The sequence below is a fragment of the Eptatretus burgeri genome, chromosome 13, assembly GCF_056783735.1.
Source record: "Eptatretus burgeri isolate ZD-2024b chromosome 13, Ebu_testis_v1, whole genome shotgun sequence".
In the NCBI taxonomy this organism is placed as follows: Eukaryota; Metazoa; Chordata; class Myxini; order Myxiniformes; family Myxinidae; genus Eptatretus; species Eptatretus burgeri.
In genome coordinates, this window is record NC_140973.1 from 29,326,409 (window position 1) to 29,353,658 (window position 27,250).

Consider the following 27,250-nt stretch of genomic DNA (forward strand, 5'->3'; position numbering starts at 1 on the left):
CTTAAGTGATCTAAAGGGGTTGAAGAGTCAAAAGTGTCAGAAGGGTCTTAAAAGGTCGAAAGAGTGTTACGGAACAGTATTATACGCTAAGCCATACTTTGTGGACGTATTGTTGCGGAAATGGGCCCTTCGTGGGTTATTAAATATAGGATTAGCCCAGATCCCCCCTTAAATGCATGTTTAGCCAGGTTGTTTGGTAATGGGACATTACATGTGTGTCGGGAGGTGTAGCCTGGAGATGGAGACATTGAGGGAGCATACGGGGTTGTTGACGAATGAAACACATTTTGTCCAGTGTTCATACAGTGGTGGTGTACCGAGAGGCGCCTTGCTTCTTTTTCCTTCCCTCCTTCTAACTAGCCCCGCCCAGCGCTCTGAGAGTGTCAGTCGGCGAGACGTGTCGGCAGCCCATTTGTGGAGAGCGGCTGCGGACTCGAGGGATGGACCAATCACGTATCCCCAGAGGCGTTCCAGAAGAGCGAGCCCCGGGAAGGCAAGGAAGAAACGGCTAGTGGGAGTCTGCGATCTGCTTCAAAAGGAACTGGCTGCTTTATCGGTCTGGAGACGGCTGTGAGAGTCTGGAATCGGCTTCGTGAGAAAGGCCCGCCTCGAAAGGCAAGGGGAACGGCTTGTGTGAGTCGGCGATCGGCTTTGTGGAGAGTGGTTTTGGCCGGCTGTTCCTCCTCGGCCATGGACCCAGCCTGCGGAGCCCAAGACCCTGATTTGGCCTAGTCTGGTGAACAGGCCAGGCCTGGATTTGTATACTGGACCTTGTGAGAAACCAGCTAGCTAGAACATACTATAGATCTTCCTCTTTTGTGCCGTCAACCTTACGGGGGCTGAACACGCCGAGGCTGCATGCGCAAGTGGTGCCGAGAATAGGAATACGAGTGCCATCTTGCCACACGGCGTGTTCGAGTTTGGGCACTCGAATCCGTTGACATCGGCTTGTCACGAGCCGCATTCGTGCCTTTGACACTTTCCCCTTGCCCATGAGGCATCACCAAGTACTCTGTGTCTTGTCTGCATGTTGTCTGCATGTCGTCCAGGCCTAAGGTTTATCTCGCTAGGGTCCCCTTCAAAACCCGTATCCATAACTCCCTAGTTGAGAGCGGGTTATAGATTAATTATAACATTGTCGTGAATGCTTTGCTTGTGTTGTGTTCCCCGATGTGTCCCCAATAAATCTGGCTGATTCGTATGAAAGTTGCCGCCTTTAGTTGATTCGTGCCGTGCTGAGGAACAATCACTCGATTCGTATTTAAAACCAAATGGGCTACGGACTGATAGACTTTGCTCGGTCTCTGACAAACCCAGTCTGTAGCCGGGGTCTATTTCCCCAACTGGTACGGCCGAGGTGTACGTTGGTATCGTGATCCAAGGCACGTGACCCGAGGCCTGTGCCGAATTAGCCAGCATTATAACCCCTGAGATGGTGGTGCTGTTAAGTGACGCCGAATCTTCAACATTTGGCTGTCAAGAGTAGGGTGCGATTCCCGCCACCGTCAAATCTTTAACACTGGTGTCCGGAGTGGGGTGAGAATTCCTCCATCGCCGATCCTCAACACTGGTGTTCACGAATCGAATGAGAATCCCTCCACCTCCATAAATTTGCAGGACACCGATTCAACATCTGGTGTCGCTCGCACCCCGAACATTGGTTACGAGAGGCGCGGAAAAAAACAAAAAAAAAAACGTCGCTCGCAAATTCCAAATTGGGTTTGATTATATTTTGAGTGGATTGGGTGTAAAACTTCTAAATTAAAAAGAAAGATGGAGTCGCAAAATGGCGGCGCGGCTCCACATCAGTGCGACACGAAGCGGGAGAGGGTTACTATGAAAAGCACAATGAACCGTACAGCACGAAGAAAGCGCTCCCGCCCACCGTTTCAAATCACGTGGTCACAGCATGCATCATGGCAAACAAAGCAGCACAACTACGTGTATATAGATATATTTTGTTTCATATTTCATATTTTGTATATTTTGTTTCAAAAATCGTGCTATTTTGTGAGTATTTTTGTCGACGTTCTTACTTGGTGTTTGAGGCCTAGTCCTAGGTTTGAGGCCTACCGGTTCCACTCGGTGTTCGATCGTTTTTTTTTGTTTGTTTGTTTGTTTTTTTCTCCCCATTACCTTCAATTTCTATCCTCCCCATTACCTTCAATTTTCATCCTCCCCACTTTCCAAACATCCCCCATTCTCCCAACTAATCTCTTTCTTATCTCAAAAAAAAAAAAAAAAAAAAAAAAAAAAAAAAAACCCAACAATAACAACAACACGCTCACCTTCTCCCGATTCTGCTACTTCTTCTTCCTCTTAACTTCCTCCTCGTCTTCCTCGATTTCTTTTTTTTTACACTTCCATGACCTAATCTGTTGAACTCTCTCATACATTAATATTAACAACAAAAACGATCTTATAATGCTTCATCTTCCTCTCTCACACATGTGGTACTCTTTACTGTTTCACAATGCACTTCTCTTCTGCTATTTTAACAGACTGCTCTCATTTCGACCTCTCCTTCATTCCTTGCCTAAAAAATCCAACTATTACAGCGCTTCTTCTCTCCATGCTCTGAATTCGCCTTCATTGCATCCATCAAGAATTGTGTTAAATCGCATCTCTGACCTAAAACTTTTAAAAACCACAGTTTGCCATGGATGCTCGCTTTCCATCAACCATTCTTTTTCCAACTTCAGTGCCAACTCACCCCCTCACCCCTCACTCTCACTCTCAAAGCAACCATCCCACTCTTCTCCCTCCAAGCCTCCCTCTCACCTCTTTCAAAAATTCCCCCCTCACCTTTCTCCCACCTTTCATCCCCCTCACTCCTCCTTCTCTAAACTGCTCCCCCCCTCGTCCACCACCCTGCCTCCCTCCACTGCCCTCTCACCTCCATCTCTTCACTCCACCTCCTCAAATCCTCAACTGCCATCTTCCTTGTCTCTTGTCCCCCCTCTCTCCCCGCTCCACAGCGCCTTTTCTCCTCCTCATTCGGCCCCCTCCCCTCGCTATTCTGCAATATCCCACACTCCTTCAGCAACCCTCCTTACCTCCCCCCCTCGTCCCTCATCCTACCCTCCCCCGCCCCCTCCACCTCCTGCACCCAAAGCCTCCTCCCCTACCTCTTCATTAAATGTGTGGACCTCAAATATCCGGGGCCTTCGCTCAAACCTTTCAGATCTTTCCATGCAGGTTGCCACTGACAAACCAGACATTATCTGCCTAACAGAAACTTTCCTCTCCCAAGACGTGTCTGACTCCCAAGTATCTCTCCCTGGTTACTCCCTCTTACGGTATGACAGACCTGAGCCTCGTCCTGGTGGAGGTGTTGCTCTCTTCATCAAAGACTCTATTCCTCACTCTCCCTGCACTGCTCTCACTCCCCCACACCCCCAGGAATACCTCTGGCTTCGGCTTCCCCTCCACTCCCACCTCATGTTTATATGTGTACTGTACCGTCCACCGAACAGTGATGACTCCATCTACACCTCACTCTCCGAAAACATGGACCATCTTCTATCTTCTCATCCAAACTCTCTCTTCCTCTTATGTGGCGACTTCAATTGTCATCACGCCAGTTGGCTAGGTGTGGGTACCTCTCTCACCTGCCATGGGACGTCAGCAAAAGCTTTCTGTGACTCATTGGGACTGACTCAATCGGTCAACTTCCCGACCCGGATCTCAACCAATGGTACTCCATCTCTTCTGGATCTGATTTTGACAAATTTCCCTGACAATATCTGCTGCTCTTCCTTCGCTCCAATTGGTTCTTCTGACCACGTCCTTGTTAAAGTGGACATCTCTCTGGCTGTCATCAGAGAACCACCTCACCGCCGTCGAGTCTGGCATTTCACTCAAGCCGACTGGCAGGGTCTCCGAGCAGCCATCAAACTTAGACTGGTCTCCTATCACTACTTTCTCAAACATCAACTCATCCTGGGAATTCTTTCAAAGAAACTTGCTCTCTCTCATGCACAGATTTATCCCCTCTCGTGTTCAGTTGTCTTACCCTTCCTCCCGCCCTTGGTTTACTGAAGCTTGTGGCGAGGCAGTTGTCCTGAAACAACTTGCCTTTGCCTCATGGAAAGCAAACCCAACTGAGGGCAATCTCAGTTCTTTCCACAAAGCTCGGAACAAGTGTGTATCTACCCTCAGGAGAGCCAGAAAACAACATCTTTCTCATCTCAAGTCTGAACTCTCAGACCTCTCTCCCTCCTCAAAATCCTGGTGGCATTTAATCAAATCTGTTTCTGGTGTATGTTCCCCCTCCATCCCCTCCCTTACCTCAAATGGTCGCACTGCTGATTCCACACGTGATAAAGCTGAATGTCTAAACTCGGTGTTTGCAGCTAAATCTTGTGTCCCAAACCCATCACTATCTCTACCCACTTTACCCAGTCGCACCCAACTGTCCCTGGACTCTGTATCCTTTTCTCCTGACAAGGTGGAGAGCTTGCTTTCAAACCTCGAGTCAGATTCTGCAACCGGTCCAGACGGCATCAGCCCACGTGTCCTCAAAGCCTGCTCTTCTGCTCTTGCTCACCCCCTCTCTGTTCTGTTCACCCTCTCATTTGCCCAAGGTCATCTGCCATCTGCTTGGAAATCTTCTAACATCACTGCCCTGCATAAAAAAGGTGCAAAAACAGATCCCTGTAACTACAGACCAATCAGCCTTCTCCCAATCATCAGCAAGGTTATGGAATCCATCATTGCTTCAGACATGAAATCCTTCCTCTTCTCCAATGGCTTGATTTCCAATCATCAATTTGGTTTCAGACCAGGTCACTCTACCCTGGATATGCTGCTACTGCTCTCCCATCAATGGATGGAGGTCCTCAATGCCAGACAGGAAATCCGAGCCGTATCCCTGGACATATCACGTGCTTTTGACACAGTCTGGCACCCTGCACTACTCACCAAACTCTCTTCCCATGGTATTCAAGGCCATCTCCACTCATGGCTCGCAGACTTCCTCTCCTGTCGCAGTCAACGTGTGGCCCTAAATGGAGTTCTTTCATCCCCTCTTCCTGTGCAGGCTGGAGTTCCTCAAGGTAGCGTTCTGGGCCCTGTTCTTTTTCTGGTTTTCATCAATGATCTCTCGGACTCTCTGGAAAATCCTCTATTTCTCTTTGCCGATGACTCCACCCTCTGCCGTACCATCTGTCATCCCTCAGACCGGCAAGCAGCAGCTTCTTCGCTCACTGCAGATCTGGATAAAATCACAAACTGGTCCAACACGTGGAACATGTCTTTCAATCCACACAAATCTCACACTCTCACTATGTCTCTTCGAAAGGACTGTTTACAAAACCCCTCCATCCACTTTCTCAACAATCCTCTGGAAGAAGTCTTTTCTTTCAAGCTTCTGGGTCTCACTATCTGCCATGACCTTTCCTGGGAAAGTCACATTTCCAACCTTGCCTCAAAAGCCAGTCGCCGACTGGGAATCCTCCGTCGTGCAAAGTCCTTCCTCGGCCCTCTTGAGCTCCTGACTACTTACAAAGCTTTTGTCCGTAGCCTGATGGAGTACTGCTCTCCCCTCTGGGCTGGTGCTCCTGCCTCCCACCTTTCTCGACTTCACGCTGTCGAAACCAGGGCTTTTAAGATCATTGGCATCTCCCGCAATGAAGCTGAGTCTTTGGGCCTCTCACTCAATCACCGCAGGTTGGTCGGTGGTCTTTCTGTCTTCTACCGACTCCTCTCCAGCCTTGCCCCCCTGCTCTCTCTGCGATTTGTCCCAACCACATTTCCACAGGGCGCTCAAGGTCCGCCAACAACCCCCTTCTGGTAAAACTACCAAAATCACGAATCACTGCTCATCTTCACTCTTTCATTCCTCTTTTTCCCGCCTTTGGAATAAACTTCCTCACTCTATTCTTTCCCATTCTTCCCTCCAGGCTTTCAAAACAGCTGTTCACCACCACCTCTTATCTTCCCCCATCCAAATCCTCGATCTTTTCTACCCCCGATAATCCACCCATGCCCACTTCCTTCAATTCTCCTGCTTTCCTTCCTGAAAGTCCCTGTAATGTCCATCTTCTCCTCGCCATGTTCCCCGTCCCATCCCCATCCCTCTCCCTTCCACAGTTCACCTGTGTCTGTTCCCCAATGTTTTGTCCCTTCCACTCCCACCCCTCTTGTCTCATGCCTCCTTGCTGTGAGTTGTGTGTTAGCTCTCATACGAGCCTCGACCAAGGTATACAAAAAAAAAAAAAAAAAAAAAAAAAAAATATTGACGAGCTTCATGCACAATTGTTGGATGTCTTGGAACAGGTGGAGTGTGATGGGAATTATATCGAGGAGTTACAAATTAAATTGGATGAGGCATTACGGCACGCAGACGAGGTTCAGGAAAATTATGTGCACAGGGAATCACAACAATTGGCCGATGCACGGGAACGAATTCGGTGGCTGGAAAATGACTTAGCCAACACAGGCGAGGAACTACATGGAGAAATGACGAAAGTAGAGTGGTTTACCCGGAGGTTGGAACATGAGAAGAGCGAACTGAACAAAAGAATAGAGGAGGAGCAAACTAGTAACTCCCGGGATAGGAAGAACTTGGAGGAAGAATGGAAAATAAAGCTGGAAAAGGAAAAACGGGAACACGATTTGGAATTGAAACAACTGAAGGAGGAGGTAAGATCAGGCAATCAGATAAGAGAAAGCCTAGAACAGAAGATAAAAAGAGGAGAGAAATATCTGAAGCAAAGGAAGGAAGAATTGTTGGAAAAATCAAGACAGTTCGAGGAACTACAGGGAGAAATGAGGAAAGTACAGTGGAGTACCCATAAGTTGGAACAGGAGAAGAGCAAACTGAACGAAAGAATAGAGGAAGAGCAAATTAGTGACCACAACCCCAATTCCGGGATAGGGAGAACTTGGAAGAAGAATGGAAAACAAAGCTGGAAAAGGAGAAACGCGAACACGATGTGGAATTCCAACAACTGAAGGAAAAGATAAGAACAGGCAATCAGATAAGAGAAAGCCAAGAACAGAAGATAAAAATAGGAGAGAAATATCTGGAACAACTGAAGGAATACGGTAAGAGAATAGATGACATGAGGAAGGAAGCATGCGAAAGAGGTGCGGAGATGAGAAAGGAATTATGGGGAAAAGCTTCTGAGTTACAGAAACACCAAAACAAAGAGAGGGGATTACAAAACGAGCTGAGGATGTTAAGTGAGGAAAGAGAGAGAACGGAGAATGAAACGTTAAGGAACCACACTGTGCAGATTGGACAGTTAGAAGCCAAAGCAAGATTAAAGAATGAAATGGAAGAAAGAGTAGTGAAAGAACAACGAATGAAGCAGGAAAGGGAAATCAATCAATTGAGGGAAACGACGAGATTGGAGAAGGAAGAACAAGAGAGACAGTGGGATAGGAAACAAAAAGAACATGAATTTGAAATTGACCAACAAAAGGAGAGAGCAAGGTTGGAGTACGCGGAGATGGAAAAACTCCGGAACGATAACGAACAACTCAAAAGGCTCGGAGAGGAAGAACGACTCAAATGGAAAAGAAAATGGAGCCGGAAAGTAGGACAGCACGATAATATGGGATGTGTGACATCACCACAGGGAGGAATGTTAGTGGTGCGGGACTTGATTGACATCACTCGTCGGATGACACCACAATTAGAGCAAACCCTGGTGAAGGAGACATTGAGGGGGCATACGGGGTTGTTGACGAATGAAACACATTTTGAGCAGGTCCAGCATGTGGAGCTGACAGCCCCAGAGGAGTGTGGCAAACCGATGATGAGCAACCTGCTGGAGAGACGCGACCGGACGGAGGTGACTCTGGAACGAAGCAGGTACGAGGGCACATGCATACATGGTGCGGACGATGAGCTTAAGTTAGGAATTGGAATTTATGTTAATGAAGAGACTCTGTCCGATGGGGTGCACGTATGCGTGACCCCTGAATGTGTGTGTGGAATGCCTGTAAATGAATGCTGTAAGCCCACAGTCCAGACTACAGCACCGGTGTGTGCTGCCAAGGCCGAAACGTGTGGGTACTCACGTGGCGGTCGAGAATGTAACCCTGGAGTGCGAGGCAGTTGGTCAGTACGCAGGCAAGGTTGAATGTGTGGAATGTGAACACCTAACCTTGGAATGTGTACAGCCTGCTTTGTGTAGGAGTCCTGAGCGTGGAATGAGAGGTGACGTAGGAAATAGGTTAGAGGTGCAAGGGGAAATAGAAATGTCATCAGAACAGAACTTGACACAGGGGACCAAAACCATAATGGACAGCTCCGCATGGGTTCTTACAGAGTTAGAGGTGCTGCATCCAGGACCAGGCTTTAGAAATTGGATGTTAATTTCTCTCTCAACCTCACAGGAACTTCAGGGTAGAGCGCAGATGAGTAGCAAGCGGCACTGGCGTGTGTCACTTGGTCTTCAAACCTCTCTGAGGACACGAGGGGTTCGGCTAGCTGATTGGGGTTTACCTGACTTCCGCGAACCCTGAAGAGAAGGAGGGGGTGGACCACAACCCCAATTGAGACGCGACTCCTTCGAGCCGTGGCGGAAAGGCAGCGGGGTCATGTAATGAGTAATGAGGGATTCCTTCCCTCACTCCCCTTCCAATGAGCCAAAAAAGCCGGCCATATTGGGATTTAAAAATTTTTGATTGGAAATTATATCAAGTGATTGCAAATTGAGACTGACAGAAGGGATAAGGGTGGCACGAGTGGATTTGGGTGATTATAATTATTGAAAAAAAAAGAAAAAATGGTGGAGACATCACAGGCAGAGCATTAAACACACCTAAAACAAGTGGATGACAAAGAGTGGCTTGTTTGAGGAAAGACTGAAATGCCTGGTTAGAACCATGCAGAGGTTCCATGGGGCTGGTGAAGAGATTTTGATGTTTTCTTTAAATTGTGGGAAATAAACGATTCGAGAAGTATGGAGGAGGCCAGCGGATGACGGACGTGGTGACAAATTGATTGGGGTTGATAAAAAAAAAGTTTATCAATTAAATTTGATGACCAGGTGGGATCCGAATGACTGGTGTGTTTTTGTTTAACATAAAAGTGAAAGGTGTTGGATGGTGTTGTGGACTGGGTGTGTGGCACTGTAGAATGAATGACTAAAGTGTTTGGGGTGAATGGCGTGATTGTGCAAATGAGGAGAGTGAGTGCGAACAACGTACCCTGTCGGTAGGAGTCTCCTCACCAAGTTAGTGTAGGTTAGGGGGACTTAAAGGATTTGACATGGATTCTGGCTGCTGTTCCATTGTGCAGGCGGACTGCTAGGGGTAGGTTTAGGCCAAGGTATGGTGGTACTGGCTGGGAGTGTGACATGGTATTGGTAGTTGGTCAGTCGGGAGAGAGGGCACCAGGGCTTTGGGGGCTCCTGGCAGGTGATGGCTGTCAGAGGTGCCAGGAGGGCACCGTAAGTTTTAGTGCCAGGAGAGCACAGCAGGGTTTAGTGCTAGGAGAGCACAGTATGGGTGCTTGGAGAGCACAGTATGGGGGCTAGAGAGCCACCCCTTAGTTGGGAGTGCCAGAAGCACGCTCAGGTGAACCCCGAGGTCGCTGGGTGTCCCCCACCACCGATTGGAAGCAGGCAAAGAGGCCGAGTAGTAGTCACACTCCCCAGCCAGCGAGTTATGCCTGGCACCACCAAATGGAAAAAGACAAATAAGGGCCTTGCCCAGGTTTAATAGAATGGAACAGTGTGCCAGGTTGGGAAAAATTGGTCATTAGGATCATTCCAGCCATAGCAGGGTTTGTTTCATTGTTTAGATCTAAAAGTAAATGGTTAGGTTCGATGAACTCTCCTCCACACCATTCATGCGTGACACCTGGTACGAGTCGTGTTGATGGGAAAATTTGTTAACAAGGGCCAGGCTAGGTCACCCTCTCCAAGGGCCAGAGAGGCCACCATTGTGTCAGGAGCACACACACACACACACACACACACACACACACGAAGATAACATTTGAGTAAGAAACACACCATCCTGTCTGTTAAAAACAAAAAAACAAAAAAAACTTATTAAGAAGGCCTTACCAAAACAAGTCCTGCCGAAGCAAGTCAGGCAAGGAAGGTTAAGGGTACACTCCATCTCACCTGGTCTGAGGTCATCACACCTACTTGGTCTTATAGTATGGTCTTAAGGAGACGAAAGGGGTATAAAATGTTGAAAGGGTCTTAAAATGACTAAAAGGGTAAAATGACTGAAAGACTAAAAATAGTTTTGTCTGAATCCATCGATAACTTTTTGAAATATCATCCTTTAAATCGTTTTTGTCCCTTTCTCTCAATGGTAAAGAATCACTTAAAAATTCGAGGACCCGGATCGGGATCCAGAACTTCACCAAAATCTAATCAATTCATCCTTGTCACACACCCAATCTATCCACCAAGGTTTGTCCAAATCCGACCATAACTTTTTGAGATATCCTGCTCACAGACAGACAAACAAATAGGCAGACAAACAGTGGTGAAAACATAACCTCCATCCACCTTTGGTGGTGGAGGTAACGAAGTCATGGAATCCCTCATGGCATTTGACATAAAATATTTCTGCAAGCCTAGTGTTGGCTTAATGGTTAGGGTGGTGGGCTTTGGATCCTAGGGTCCTGAGTTCAAATCCCGCTCAGCTGTTGAATTAATACCAGGTGGGGTTGACTCAGCCTGTCACCCTTCTGAGGTCGGCAAAATGAGTGCCATCATGCTGGTATACTGTGTCAGAGTGGCGACCCGTCCAGGATTGTGCCCAATAGCCAAGGAGACTGCTTAAGCAGCACCAACACTCTGCACAGAGTATGGTCCCAATCTCCTCCCTTCCAACCCAGTTACTGCACCATTCATATGCAGCTTCTCCTCTCCCAACAATGGATGGGGGCCTCAATCTCAAAGCAGAGATTAACGCCATTTCTCTGGACATATCTCAAGCTTTTAAGAGTCTGGTATCCTGCCTTGCTCTCCAAACTCTCAGCCTATAGTATCCAAGGCAACTCACCTCATTGCTGTATAACTTCATCCACTCTGGAAGCCAGCATGTGACTCTCAATGTAAACTTCTTTCCTCCTCTCCCTGTCAAGGCTGGAGTGACCCAAGGCAGCAGCATCTTGGGTCCAGTCCTGTTCCTCATCTTCATTAATGATCTTTCTAATTCTCTGAAAAATTCTCCTTATGTTTTTTTGCTGACGACTCCACCCTCAACGGTAGCACCTCCCATCCTTTATACAGGCAGGCAGCAGCCTCTTCACTCTCTGCAGACCTTGGTAGAATCACGAGCTGGTCCAACACTTGGAATATGTCTTTCAATCCTGACAAATCTCTCACTCTCACAATGTCTCTCCTGAAGGACCATCTGGTGAATCCTTCCATCTACTTCCTTAACATGCCTCTAAAAGAAGCTCAGTCACTCAAACCTTTGGACTTTACCATCAGCCAGAATGTTATTTGGGTAAATACTTTTCCCAGCTGACCTCTAAAGCCAGCTGCCAAATGGGTATCCAACATCATGCCAAGTCTTTGCTTGATAAATCTGAATTTCTAACAGCATACAAGGCCTTCATCTGCAGTTCAGAGAACTGCTCTCCTCTTTGGGCTGGCACCCCTACATCACACCTTGCACATCTTGTGTCGTGGAGACGAAGACCCTCAAAATCATTGGAATATCCTACAATTAAGCTGAATCTCTGGGCCTGTTACTTCGGTATAGCAGACAAGTTGGTGGCCTCTCTGTCTTCTACCTCTTGCTTTTCGATCGAGCACCCTCTGCCACCCCCACAACCCCCCCCCCACCTCAAACCACCTACATTTATTCAGGGTGCAAATGGTCTTCCAGTAACCCACTTCTGGTGAAAGTCCCAAAATATAGGCTCCCTGCTCACCTCCCCTCATTTGTTCCTCTTTTCTCTCATCTTCCTCAGTCTGTTCAATCCCATTCTTCCCTTCAGGAGTTGAAGATGGTTGTCCACCTCATTAGGTCATCTTCCATCCATATCCATTATCTTTTCTCTAATCACTAAACCTCCCCAAGCACACCTCTTCCTTTCCAGGCTATTGTGTTTCTCCCCTCTCCATCCACTCACCTTCCCGTTTTGTCTGGTTACTCTTTCCTTGCTTCCTGTTTTTCACTTGGCATTATTTCATCACCTCCAGGTGGCCCTCTGTTGTGCACGTTTAAACAGGCTGTTGTTGTTTCCTCCCTTTGCACTGTGTTCCTTGACTCTTTCTATTCTGTTCTGATCTGCATTCGAGCTCTTCCATGAGCCTTAACTTTGTGAACAACAAAAAAATAAAGAACTCAAGAAAGCCGCACTGTCGATACATTATGTAACAAATTAATCAAAGATTCTGATTATGCTAAATAGTTCTGATTGAACACTCGTGTACACACAAAAGTTGGGCTCTATAGTCTCAGCTGCTTTCTCTGAATGCTACCTTTTTCAGTTCTCTAATTATATTCGCAAAGGCAGTGATATCCCATGAACAGAAGAAAAGGGACGGTACAAATTGTGTTCCACAATAAAACACTTACCAATGGTACAATTCTCCTCATCCGAGCCATCATCACAGTCCACATCTCCATTGCAAACAAATGCTTGGGGAAGGCATCGCCCACTGTCACATTCTTGCAGGCCCTGGCTCCTACATGCTGGACACACAGAAGCCCGATCATGCTGGAGTAACAGCAGTACGATTCAAATGATTGACAACTTCTATTGTTCATTGGTGCTTCATCACACAATTTTCATTGCTGCATCACAATACAATTTCAAGTTGTCAAGGAATTACAGGAAGTTTCATTTTTTAAGTAAATTTTTTTTTTTTAAATAGCTTGGAGTATACTGTGCTTATGAGTACGAGTAATATATGTATGACGTCAGGCAAATACAATCGACCTAGTGTGTATGATACAGCAGCATTGGTTGGGTTGCATGAGTATTAAAGTTTATTGAGCATTACTATTTATTAACATTTTATGTGTTGTATTTTTACTCAAGTTCTCTCATAACGTGCGCTTCCCTTCAATAATTTGATAGTGGCATTTTGAGAAGTTGTGGCATTTCTGTTAACAATCGTAGAAACACCCGCTCCCAAAAAGAGCAGGCAAGGGGTCATGTGTATGTGCATACCAGGTGGACGGCAGTGCGTTAATATTATTATTGTTATTATTCTTTAATCGCAACAATTAATCCCACGTCGTTGCAGGGTTGGCCAAGGGAAGTTTGGTCCAAGTCTTTCTCGAACCGGCTCACAAGTCTTGAGGCAGGAATTTGTTCATGATGCTGGCAATAACTCACTTACTCTTCGCAAAAGACACTGTGGGATCTTAAACATCCACCAAGTAATGCCAGTAAACGGGACACCCGATTTAACGTACATCCGAGGGACGGCACACACATTGATGAATCGCCCTACCTGTGAAACGCGTGAATGACGGTTTAATAGATGGGCTGAGATTTGAACCGAGACTAGACAGCTTAGAGGCACTCCGCGTACCTCCAGGCCATCCTGCCAGCCCTGCTGGTGGTGTTGGTGGTGTTGTTCCACACCGTATGCATTAGAAGGACTGATGCGAAAACAGAAGCTGTCGTATTTGGGTTGGACACATCATGCATGCAGAAAATGAAAGTCTGGAGAAGTCAAAGTAAACCTCCTGTCCATCATCCGGACGAGAATCACATTTCATCGATTGCTGAGAATTTCTCGAAATACGACTGTAGTGTCAAAACTTTGTCCCTTCTTTCCTCGTTGTACTTTATTCTCCCTCGACAACTCTCTAATTCTACCTTACCTGAACTTTTGTAACATTATCTGGGAAGCTCCAGTATCAATCAGCTACACTCACTCTCAGTTATTCAAAGCAAGCGATAAGAATCTGCACCCTTTCTCATCCACAAGACCCACACTGCACCTCTTTTCACAAAACTCAACACATTGACACTCTGATGTTAATAAATTACATACAGGGACATTCATGTACAAGCGTATTAATAAACTTCTTCCGCAAGTCCTTTCATCTTATTTTACAGCAGTCCATAATATCCACACTCATTTTACGAGATCACAAGAAAACTTAGTTTTACCTTTTATTCACACGTCATACTCCAGTAGTACACGACGTTACTATTGGTCACATCTCTCGAATAGTATTGTCGCACTCAACAGCCTCGGTTAACATGGTCCGTCTGTGCCGGGATCTTTTATACTGCGAACAGCCAAAGGGCTCAGAACTAAACTGCGTTCAGTTGTTACACATTACCGCTCACCAAGGACACCCAATATGGAAATCTGAATTTTGGCGATGGCACGTATGAGAGGAGGAAGAATGGAAAACGTTTCTTTCCTTTATAAGGGTTTATTTATAATCGAAGAAAGAGATATGGGGAGAAGAGGTGGACAAGACATGGAAAACGGAACAAACCAAGCAAGTCAACAGATATATATATGGAAGTGGGGACATGCAAACTGATATACAGTGATGAAATAAATAAATAAAACCCTATCTGGCTGGGCACCACAAACCACACTCTTACTAAACAATGGGGAAAGCTGCAGGTGAGGACTTGAATACGCACTGCCTGGTTGAGGTTCCATGGCTACGAGCAACTCGGCCCGTGAAGGTGAGAAGTGGCGAAGACGAGGAGCGATGTGAGTGAGGAGCGATGCAAACAATTAGTGGTGAAGGTAATATGGTGGAAATTGGAAACAATGATTTCCAAAGGTCAGGGCTGGTGCATCAGTTTTCCTGTGCAGCACCAATCGCACTCTCTTCGTGTCTTCAACATCAGTCTGACCCTCCTGGACTTTAGGACTACCTCTCCAAGCCCTGGGTCCTGTCATTGGCTGCCCCTGAGCGTGAGGGCGTGCCCATAAAAACAGTCTTCCACCCCGTCCGGGCTTCTACAGCGCACCTCGCCGCCGTGGCCTACATGCACATGCCGAGAGCTTGTAATGGTCCTTTGGAAAGCGCGTCGCACTTCCCCTTGTGTTTCTGTGCCCAACTTCTGACCTGACCTGGCCTCGCCTGTACAGGAGGTTTTATGCTCCACAAGTTTACCCTGACAATACTGTCTGTAAATTACGTATGCCGCCTCCTCAGCATTGACTTACTCTGACATTTTCCTTATTTACAAAAGTAAATCTACGCTACGTGAATCACACGGCCGATGATATCCTTACAACAATCTAGCCAATAGATCCCCACCCTTCCACGTAACACTATTCATGGAGCAGTTGCCTGTGGGTCATTTTCAGGCTTAATATAAACTAACTCTGAACTCGTATTGTTTGAAAGATACATACTGATTTTTGTTTATTATCGGAAGTCTTATCAAGTTTATTGTTACTGTCCTTCACAGTCTTCCTGTCCATTTTTTTTATATATTTTGTCATTCGTTAGTTTTTGTCTATGCCATTGTCTGTCATTTATATTGTAAATCTATAGGCATTTCAATACAAGCCCTGGCTTCTGAATATGTCTCCATATTTGCTTCTGTTTATCTTTTGATCGTTCTCTTCCGCGTTCCCTCAGTTCCGAAAGTATTATTTGTGTATATTTTTACTATATTTATTCTCTTGTTGTTGTTCGTCTTTCGGCTGTTCCTGTTAGGGGTCGCCACAGCGGATCATCCGTTATGATCCGCATACTGATTTGGCATAGGTTTTACGCCGGCTGCCCTTCCTAACGCAACCCTGGTCGCCTCTTACGACACAGGGATAAGGATTTGGTTTCGCCATGATTCCGGGATGCCCTACCCCTCTCATAGCGCGGCCCAGCGCAGAGCGCCCGTCCTCAAGCGATCCTCCAACCCAACCCTCCGAGTAGCCGAATTACAGGTGCACGCCACTACGCCCGGTACTATATTTATTCTCTCACATTGGCAATTATGGAAATAAAAGTGTGTTGAATTGAATTGAAGTTGACCATGCTGGGTCGCATTGAGAGTCTTGAAGAGGAAGAGGCAGAGGAGGTAAAAGCTGCAACCAAGAGGAAACTTTGGAAAACAGTGCAGGATAGGGATGTTTGGAGAAATCTGATCATGAATGTTACGGGGGGAGTGTTCCATTAGCAAGCAACTTGCTTACCATTCAAAGCGTAAGCAGCATTGAAAGTGCTCAAGCAAGCGCTCCGATGGAACGGAGTGCTCGGCACCGCTAACAACATGACAGTCTCCATGTAAACAATGCGATCGTGGACTTGTGGTACTCGAGCAAATGCTGTCCAGACCGTCGTTTTCAATTTTACTCGATCCTCTTGTGACAACTTCGCCAAACTAATTTATCGTGTTAGGAGTGGCTAAAGAGTACGAGGAAGAGGGAAAGAAAGATAAATAAATGGGGAGTCAGAAGGGGGCTATAGCCCCCTGCCAAGCTTATTTGTGGACATACCACTGTGCATTTTAGGGAAGGGATGAAGGGGTTTTTCATGTTTCTAGATCTTGAAGAATTAGGATGAAAAGTAGAATCACAATGAAATATTAACTGCACATTTCAATGTCATCCTCTGTGATACATGCCTGGTGTTGGCTTAATGGTTAGGGTGGCAGGGCTTTGGATCCTAGGGTCTTGAGTTCAAATCCCGCTCAGCTGTTGAATTAATACCTGGTGGGGTTAACTCAGCCTGTCATCCTTCCGAGGTCGGAAAAATGAGTGCCAGCATACTAGTATCCTGTGTCGGAGTGGTGACCTCTCCAGAATTGTGCCCAATAGCCAAGGAGACTGCTTCGGCAGCACCAACGCTCTGTACAGAGTATGGTCCCAATGGATGGATGGACAATGGTGTGATGAGAAGACAATAAATATGAGCTCAGGATAAATATGTGAAAGAGACAATATATATGAGCTATGGGAGAGGAATGGAGGACTAGGGTGGAGTGGGGAGGGGCTCTGGGTGTAAGGATTTAATTCTGAGGTGCGGAAAGGCAAGTCTCCCACCCATTCACTTTACATTGGGGGAGACGCTTCAGAACCAACACTCTTACCTCACTAGCCGATGTGTACATCATCACTGCATGAGAGAATATTGCTTATAGACTAGAGTGCCAACATGACAGCTTGTGAAACAGATTTCTAGGTATCATTTGCAACCCAAAGAGTAGAGCTGAAGCAGCATCACTGTTGAGCGGCATCACTTCTTTCAATTTCAATGTCACATTCATGATAATTTATCACTTCATGTCACATCTCGCTGTAATAACCATCAAATTGCAAGGTCAAACTGAAGATATCATCAAGGCAAACAGTGAAGTAGCGGAGGTCAAGTCAACATACACTGCCTTGTCTGAGGCAGTCGACAGCGAATTTGCGTGGACTTACAGACAAGACATTAGGATGCCAAACGCTGTCAATATTTTTGTTTTTTTCTTTCTCGTTTTTTTCTCCCCCCCCCCCCCCTCATACTGACATATGTCACAAAAACACCCCAAAATGATAACCCATTGAGCTCTATTTTTTATGACACTTTCACTTTCCGCGAAAAAGCAATGCGGCTAACGCGAAAAGAAAAAGCCAGATAGGGTACATCCCCAAATAAACAATAACAGTAAGGAGCTTCCAGCATCATTCCTTGTTGTGTATTTGTCTATCTGTGTATTATTTTGCATATAATTGTTTGTACTTTCTCTACACCGAGACTAAGAGTGTCGCTGAGTTATCTTTGAGGTTAATTTCAACATTGAAGTGAAGAATGTATAATCTGTGCTGCCTGTATAAACTACCTTGCATAATCTGCCATCGTTTGTTGGAGTTGAAAATGAAGGTGTTATCATTTTGAAAAATATAAAAGTAATTGTGATTGTAAAGTTGAAAAAAAAACCAAATCGTTTATTTATACAAACCTACTGGCTCAATGTTGTTTGTACACATCCATGGTACGAGTTTTGAACTTGTGTGAAAATGAATGAATGATCATACTAGCTCAGTTAATCCTAATGAATGGATACAGTGAGGTGTTTTGGACCATAATTTGGATTATGATACTTCATATTCTCGGCATGGACGTACGAGCCAAAAAAGTTTAGGGGGGTGGCTACAGATTTGCCCAAATGATGGCAACGTTGCCCGAATGTACTCTTCAAGCCATTGTGCGCCTTTTGGCACGTGTTTCTTGGTAGTCCGAGTCCATTTCCTTTTTTCACATTTCACGCGACAGCGAAAGGGTCACATTTGCGATTTCATGGGGAACATTTGTTTTTTTTATATTGTAACCTCAACACACGTGTTGATGAATGATCTGAAACAAAGGAAAATGAATATGTACATACAAGAGTTGCATAAAGACATTTACATGAACATGCAATAAAACAAGGTGTAAACTAGAACAGCCACTCCACTCGATTTGAGTTCAAACCTCTGGCAGAGAATCAGGTCACACAGCAGCCACACCACAATCCCTCCTCCACCATCCATTCTCAACCATTCCACCTTTCCACCCATGTGTAGCACAACCCAATACGACCCTTTTGAAATGACGTCATGAACATCATTTCTAAAAGGCCTTTGTGCAAGGCCAGCCATTGCATGGGGTGATTCCCTCTATCATCATTTTAAACACTTTTGAGCAAACTTAAGAATCGAACGAAGGGCAATTTTAAAATGTTTCCACTGATTACAGAAGGAATACGACTTTCCATAGACCTAATCCAACAACACGAACAGCCAATCAGCAAGTCGTTACGAATCCTTCTGATCAGATCTTCAGAAGTCTCAGGACCCTGTTGCAGCTTCTTTTCCCGACCATAACGTGCTGGCAATTGCCCTACCATCAGTCATTTGTGTTCCTGTGTCTAGGAGATTGCATAACACGCATTCAAGGACATAAATACGTCAGTTTGAGAGTGCTTGAGGGTGGACGAAGTCTCTTGAGTCAAGCAGAGCTGCCACCTGTCAGATATACAACAAATTCGTTGTTTTTTGTATTTTTACTATTATTTTAATCCCAAAGGGATTACAATTGATAATTGCAAAGATAGTCAAATATATGACAATTCTCATGAGTTTTTATGTCACACGCTGTCATCATTCTGCCATCTCACAATATTTTGACATCCTGATATTTTTATGCCTGAATTATAAAAGCAACGCTGGCTTGAGGGGAGCACTTGCCCCCCCCCCCAATCCCTCTGACACCCCCTACCTGCATCGTGTGTGCTTGATTCTCGGGAAAGTGAACTGGATCTCTGGAATAATGTTGAGAATCTGGCTCATGACAAGTAGTTATGTTGAAAGTTATTTATGAGCCAGCTGGGTATTTAGTAACCAGTAAGATGAATAGCAGGAACTCAGTTTTCAGAAGATTAAAGTCTAAAGTCTTCATCACGCTCCTGGCACTGACATTTAAACCCACAACTCTGGAATACCAGACAAGTGTCCTTTACCATTACCTTAGTACGAGTAGCTGCAATTTTCTTGATCGATGGATTATTTTTTTTCCTCAGCTGATGTAATTAATTTTTAGCTCTCCTGTTCGAAGAACAGAGAGCTATAGCGATACCCCTGGCATGAGCGTGAGCGTCAGCGTCAGCGTGAAAATTTTAAAGTTTTTGGTGGAAGTTATTTCCTTTCTAATGTTTTTATCGACCACACTTTTTTTTACTGATTACAATATACAAATACATATATTGCTTTAAAATTATTTGGATCAGACTTCACTGCAATGCTTTATAAAAAATATTATTAGACTAGTCTTTTAAAAACGATAAATGTATAAACAGGCGAGCATTGGGTGGCCTTGACACCAACTCTCTGGTTTAAATTGTATCAGAAATTTGAAATGAGTTTTTGCATTACAAAACAAACTCACTGCAATTCACTTCATCACTTTGGTCTCCACAGTCAGCTTCTCCATCGCAAATCCAGTCTCGGCTGATGCAGATACCATCGCCACAGCGAAACGTATCATTCCTGCAAACTAGTCACATAAAGGTGTGGGAGAAGAAATAAATCCTGTATACTGAAAAATAAATAGCTTCAACATATATACATACATATATATATATATATACACACACACACAAATTCACTGCAATTGTTGTTGTTGACTTTATATATTGTTGACAATTGTTGCAATTGTTGACTATGTTGTTGACGTATATACAGATATACAGATATATATATATATATATATATATATATATATATATATATATATATATATATATATATATATATATATATATATATATATATATATATATATATATATATATATATATATATATATATATATATATATATATATATATATATATATATATATATATATATATATATATATATATATATATATATATATATATATACAGTATATATATATATATATATATATATATATATATATATATATATATATATATATATACAGTATATATATATATATATATATATATATATATATATATATATATATATATATATATATATATATATATATATATATAGTTGCGAATTCGCGCCCGCCGGCGTGCGATCGGCCGTTCGACTCGAATGGCGGCCACCTCGCCCACCGGAACGGACAATTCTGTCATGACCCTCTTGGAACAACGCCGGGAGCTAGTCACGGGTGAGGGTTTAACCCCACCATGACCATGCCAATTGCCCACCCGCGCAGGATAGGGTTGCTCGCCAAATTCGATCTACCTAAGTACCTGCGCGGATGGTCGACCGGGCGATCGTACCTCGCCACAGGCCGACTCTGGACATGAACCGCTTAAGCGGTCCGTTCCGTGCTATTGGGATAACCGAGCGGTGTTATCGTCGGCCTCGACGGTTCCGATTAATTATCGGGCGTTTTAAGCCCACTACGAACCCTTTTACATGAAGCAGGATGGAGGGTCAATAAAGAAAAGATGAAGCGAAACGGGAAAACAGTTCACACAATGCACATTTATTACGCGACACATGGAAAGCACACATATACAGCCAAACAGTCAGAATGCACCTATATCAGGAAAACAAAAGAAACAACGACGCAGAGTTACAACCGAATACGCGTACACACGGCAACACTTACACAGTTCTACTTTACAAGACACGGCGCCAACGCACATTTACTCAAAAGCAAAGGAAAGAAGCCACCCTCATAGACAAGGGGGCAGACGGGCCTGTAGGCCAATATGTGCGTGGGACCTGAAGGAGCGGCCAGGCCAGGATTATAGATGGTGTAGAGTGGTAGGAAGCCGTAAATCTCTTCATTACATCTATTGAAAGCATTTTAAATGATTGTTTTACTGTGCTGTACTACATTTATTATCGAGTTGAGAACTGAAGCAAAATCAGACATAGAATGGCTATCTCTTTCGCAGCCGATTACACAATCGTTACTGATCTAAATTAAAATTATCAACATATCGAAATGGAAAGATGCTCACTTAACATGATGACAACTCAAATTGGTTGTTTTAAATGATGTGCAATGTGGGAACAGAGACCAAGAATATCACAACCACTGTTTGTTTTAGACTTTGGTTTCCAAGTTATACCCCATTCACATTTGTCTTTAACTTTGAATCATAAACTCCATCTCTCAGCATTGCCGAGCAATTAATTAGAATGAATACAGTAGTTTTATTCAGTAAATTTTGACATTGAAAATTACTCTTCCTGTTTTAAAATTACCAATGGACACCACCATCTTCTGTGGTGATGTCCATTGGTAATTTACCACCCAGGTGGATTCTACTTTTCCATGGAGCTTCTCCACGGCGGGTCTTCTGACCCGCCTCCTTACCCTGGGACCGTCTTGCCTGTGGCAGGTCCCGTGATTGGTTGCCCTCTACTTATTGGAGGTGCCATCCTCTGGGCCATCACAACCATGAGGGAGCTCCAATAAAAATAAGTCAATCTCCTCTTCTGGAGCTCCACAGCAGACTGTGGAACATCAAGACTTGTGGTGCACCAGCCAGATATATCGTGATCCGTCCATTTGAAGCGCTTCCATTGTGCCTTGTTTCCGAAAGCCCTCACCTGGCCCCGCCGAGATTTTTATGCATGTAATCTTCTCCTAGCTATAATGTCTATAAATTACATACGCTGCCTCGTCAGCATCACATGCAACAAGACAACATACTCTGCCATGTCCCTGATACATGGCAATCTAACCTACTTAAAACACATGGTCTATGCTAGTCTTACAACAATGTAGCTCTGGACCCCCATCCCTTCCACTTCCACATAGCAATATTCTACTGTTAAATTTGCAGGACATTTTTTACAGGATATGAGTCGACCCTCCAGTGTGAGGAGGAGGAGGGAGAGGGGGACATTTCCCTGAGTACTTAAATGACTTAAATGATGTCTGGTGTTGGCTTAATGGTTAGGGTGGTGGGCTTGGGATTGTAGGATCCTGAGTTTAAATCCCACCCAGCTGTTGAATTAATACCAGGTAGGGTTGACTCAGCCTGTCAACTTTCTGAGGTCGGCAAAATGAGTGCCAGCTTGCTGGTATCCTGTGGCGGAGTGGTGACCTGTCCAGGATTGTGCCTAATAGCCAAGGAGAATGCTTAGGCAGCACCAATGCTCTGCTGAGTATGGTCCCGATGGATGGATGGATTAAATGACTCCCAAAAATTCCATGAAAAAATATTCATGTTTTTGCTAACACTATTTATTTTATAAGAAGAATGTTGTTTTGATAATTTTGATTAGAAAAAAAAATTACATCAGATTTTATGAACATTCTCTACATTTAATTTCTAACAAGAGAATTAGTTGCTTTCAACACCATTTTAAATGCTCAGACTAAAATAAAAGCAACACAATATAATGCAGTCAGTAACAACAAAAACTAACAAAAGATGATATGAAGCAACATAATGAAAGTAAATGTATCATGGTCCCAACAAAGACATTTAATATGGATAAAAAATTTTTGAAAGAATAATTATGGTACAAATACCAATCACTCTGAAGCAACAAGAACGAACACACCTTGCAGTTCAGAGTTTCCTTGAGTAGGAGATGTAAGGCCTCTTTGAGGTGGTGATTTTGTCAAGATAGACAGCTTGGAGTTTGGAGTCAAAGAAACCTCATCAATAGGTTGAAACATTTCAACTCCAATCTCAGTTTTTCTGTTGCTTTCCAGAAATATTTCTCCTATATTCAGTGGATTCGTGGTAGATTCCATTATCGAAAGTTTGGAAACTTTTGTCGCAAGACCTTTATGTTCAGCCATCAAAACGTTTATGCTTCTTTGCTGTTCACTTGTATTGATCTCATTAGTTTGTTCTTTATACATGTAGGAATTTGAACGTTCACTATGGACTACAATGGTAGTTGTAGAAACTTCGGTAGAAGTGGGCAAAGCTTCCTGTTGATTCGCATGTATATTATAATTCTGTTCTTTATCTTTGTTTTGAGATGATAATTGTTGTGACCCTTGCATTGGTTGAAGCAAATCGGAATTGAAGGCTCCTGGTCCCAAATTTTGCCAATCATGCAATATGTTGGAAGACCAGTCTCCATGGCCACTTGCCCAATTACTATCACCACTCTGATCCTCGACATCGTCAGAAGTAAGCTTGGTGTCCAGATCCCATCTTGAGCCTGCAATCGAATCTTCTTTGAGATTCATGCCTGACTTGTTTAGTACAGTAAGACTGTAGATCTGCAGTGCGCGCAGGTTTGAGAGCCACTTTGCATCACCTTCTGTAAGCATTGTATGATAAGCTAGATGTTTTTCATCCCAGAATCCTGCAACACAGAAATATCAGTGTTCATAAAAATCCAAACATTGAAAAAGCTACGTACAAGTCATAAAAGATGACATTAAATAATTCCTTGTCCTTATGGAATTATGCACACTATCATTCATATTTATGTATTAACGTGTCAGATATTTCCAAAATTACATAAATTATCATATAAATATTAAATGCATTGTTTGTAATGTCTTTACAAGGAATTTTTAATGCTTACAGAATCTATCGATACAAAATTCCTTTGATGTGATAAAAAAAAAAATATATATATATATATATATATATATATATATATATATATATATATATATATACATTGTCCATTATGCTACTGGGTGCTACTTGTTGGTTTATCAGATTTAAAAAATTAAAAAATAAACAATAATGAATGGGTTGGTTAAGATGAAGTTTGCACAGAGAATAATTGCACAACAATCAGGTTAAAGTATAACGGTTTCACACTATCCAATTCAATCACATATCAACTGTCATGACCTTGTCACCTAAACCATTATGGGAGAGCAACTTTATGAAGCAACCAAGCACACACACACACACACACACACACACACACACACACACACACACACACACACACACACACACACACAAAACAACATGCCTAACAACCTGACCAAAAACTTGTCATCACCCACAAGAACCTATAATATATTGCATGGGTTCCCACTGGCAGATCCAGACAGTAAAGACCCAATTTATGTGAGAACATCTTAAAGATAAGCCTGGTGTTGGCTTAATGGTTAGGGTGGTGGGCTTGTAAACATAGGATCCTGAGTTCAAATCCCACTTGGTTGTTTAATTAATACCAGGTGGGGTTGACTCTGCCTGTCATCCTTCTGAAGTCGGTGAAATCAGTGCCAGCTTGCTGGTATCCTGTGTCGGAGTGGCGACCTGTCCAGGATTGTGATCAATAGCCCACAAGACTGCTCAGACAGCACCAACGCTCTGCACAGAGTATGGTCCCAATGGATGGATGGATCTTCAAGATATCACATCCCTCCATCTTTAAATGTATAAGTTGCCACATACCTTTTGGGTCTGTAAATTCAAATAAGAATTACAGACAAAGGCAACAACAGACTTGATGACATCGTGTTAAAGCATCCTGGAGACATGAATGGCGGTGTGGTTTGAACCCTGGCCGAGTCATACCAAAGATTTTAAAAATGGTATGTGCTGCTTCCTTGCTTGGTACTCAGTATTTAAAAGGAATGTGAGCATCGTTCACTTGTGAGGAAAATAGTATCGTGTTGGATCTACATTTTGATACGAGTGGCCTTGGCCAGAGACGAAGAGGTAGCAAAGTTTCTCCAACAACGACACACTACCACTGGGTCCTGGAGTTCTGGAAGTGGTGTGGTCCAAAGGATGACTCAAATCATCTATACTGGTCTGATGTTTTCCCATTTTGTACTCATTGTGATAATCAATGCACTAATCATTGTACTCAGGATGAGCACATTTGCCGAATGGCCTTTTGGCCATTGCCATTTTTACCCACTGTTTACCTCGCTCTACTATGAGCCTAGATCTTATAGATAAAAAAATGACAGGCAGTCTTCCTTGAATAATACAGTCAATGGCTTGTGATCCATAATGATCGTGGTGTTGACTTTTAAGGTACTGAGGAAACCTCCTCACACCAAACACGACTGAAAAGCCTTTTGATTGGCAGTGAATGAAATTTCCCATTGATGGGAATGCACAACTTGACTAAGTGCAACAGTTCTATGGCACAGCTTCACAGGTGAATTGATTTTTCCATTGTCTTGGTTACTGGGAAATTTTGGCAGACTGACAAATTATTGTGACAGAATCTCTATTTTCCTATTACCGATGATTTAGAATAATAAGAACTGTATGGATGGCATTGTATTTCACTGCAAGATTGGGACAGCATTATTGATATGTAAATATTGTAATGAAAATGGCCTGTAGGTGGGAACAGGGTAATTCATTAGGACAGATTTCTTCATCAGTATGTTTTGGTCAGTGGCCTTGTAATTACCCTAAATACTGTTGCCAGGATCAAGTATCTCCATTTATTCTTGTTCACTCTTTATTTTTGTTTTTGGTTTCACTATTAAATGTTCTATTTTATTTCTCAGGATTATTTATTATATTAATAACCATTCCTCTTTTCAACAGGGCTGTTGGAAGCATTAAGCAAGCATGACGTCAGAGGCCTTGGAAAGCCTGGTGTTGATTTAACGGTTAGGTGACTGGCTTAACATCCGAGGGTCATCAGTTCAAGCCCGTTAAAAATCCAGTTGAATTAACACCAGGTAGGGTTGACTCAGCCTGTCATCCTTCCGAGGTCGGCAAAATGAGTACCAGTGTACTGGTAACAGGGGCATTGCATCAGTGGCACAGCCGTGCCCCCAGCCAATGATGCTACTCGCAGCCTTGTGCTGCACATGAAGGAGGAGGAGGAGAGTCCATGGAGGCTCAACTTTGATTGGGCTGGAGAGGCCACATGGCATTTTCCGGCTATCAGTCATGTGGCTAGTCAATAGATACAAATGACTGGAATTGTCCGATTGAGGACTGAGCCGATCAACAGCAAGAAGCTTGTCATGTATGGACGCTGCGGGATGTGCTCTGAAGGACAGCTGCATCCTGGTCCAAAAATTCAGTGTGGGAGACTGGATCGTAAAAAGCTGTGCATGGAATGACACTGACTGGACATGGAGAAAATTGATATGGACATTCCATAGAAATTCTATGGAACTTTAGGACCAAATTATATACAACTGCATTTTCTATGTAACAGACATTCCATAGACACTCTATGGAACCTTAGGACCAAATTCTATAGAACTGTTCCAGACAAATTCTATCGGAATTCTACAGAAAATTTATGTTCTATAGAAAATGCAGTTCTATAGAGTTTAGTCCAAAAGTTCAGTAGAATTTCTATAGAAAAATTCTATAGAATGTTGAAAGAATTCCATAGAACACCTAATCTCTGCGGATTTCTAAAGACATTGCAATGTCTGGATTTCGGCCTCATTTGCCTCTTTTAAAGGCACCTTTTTATGTAAAAAAGAAGAAAAAAGTAAATTAAAAAACAACTAAACATTTAAACAGTGTGGGACGTGCACCATGACCCCATGGCCAAAGTACACAGTCCAACAAGACTGTGCCATTAGCATACACATGTACACATCCTTTAGTGATGGGGGCATTATCATCCTGGAAACACCCATCCTGGCAGGAAAGAAATTCTGCAGCATGGGGTGAAGATGATCACTCAGTACCATTACGTAGCGATTGGCATTGACTTTACCTTCTAAAGGAATGACCGCACCCAAACCATGCCAGGAAAATGCGCTCCACAACATGACAGAACCACCAGAACCCTTCACTGTTGGAATTATGCACTCATGGTTGTAGAGTTCTTTAGGATGGCACCACACGTGCACTCATCTGTTTGTCGAGAACATGATGAAGGATGATTCATCTGACCATATGACATTTCTCAACTGCTCGGTAATCCATTGTCTATGCTCTTTGCACCACTGGACTCAGAAATGTACATTACCAGGTGTG

General features: G+C 43.7%; 1 protein-coding gene across 3 annotated transcripts in view; it reads right to left on the reverse strand.

The window, feature by feature from the left end:
* LOC147014147 (atrial natriuretic peptide-converting enzyme-like) overlaps positions 1-27,250 on the reverse strand; it is a 131,635-nt gene that overhangs the window by 72,360 nt on the left and 32,025 nt on the right. For all 3 annotated transcript variants that reach the window (XM_085851848.1, XM_085851849.1, XM_085851850.1), the window contains 3 exons: positions 22,908-23,669; positions 19,783-19,890; positions 12,514-12,630 (listed from right to left, as the gene is read on the reverse strand). In XM_085851848.1, coding sequence (XP_085707974.1) covers positions 12,514-12,630; positions 19,783-19,890; positions 22,908-23,669 — 987 coding nt within the window. The remainder of the gene's footprint in view (positions 1-12,513; positions 12,631-19,782; positions 19,891-22,907; positions 23,670-27,250) is intronic.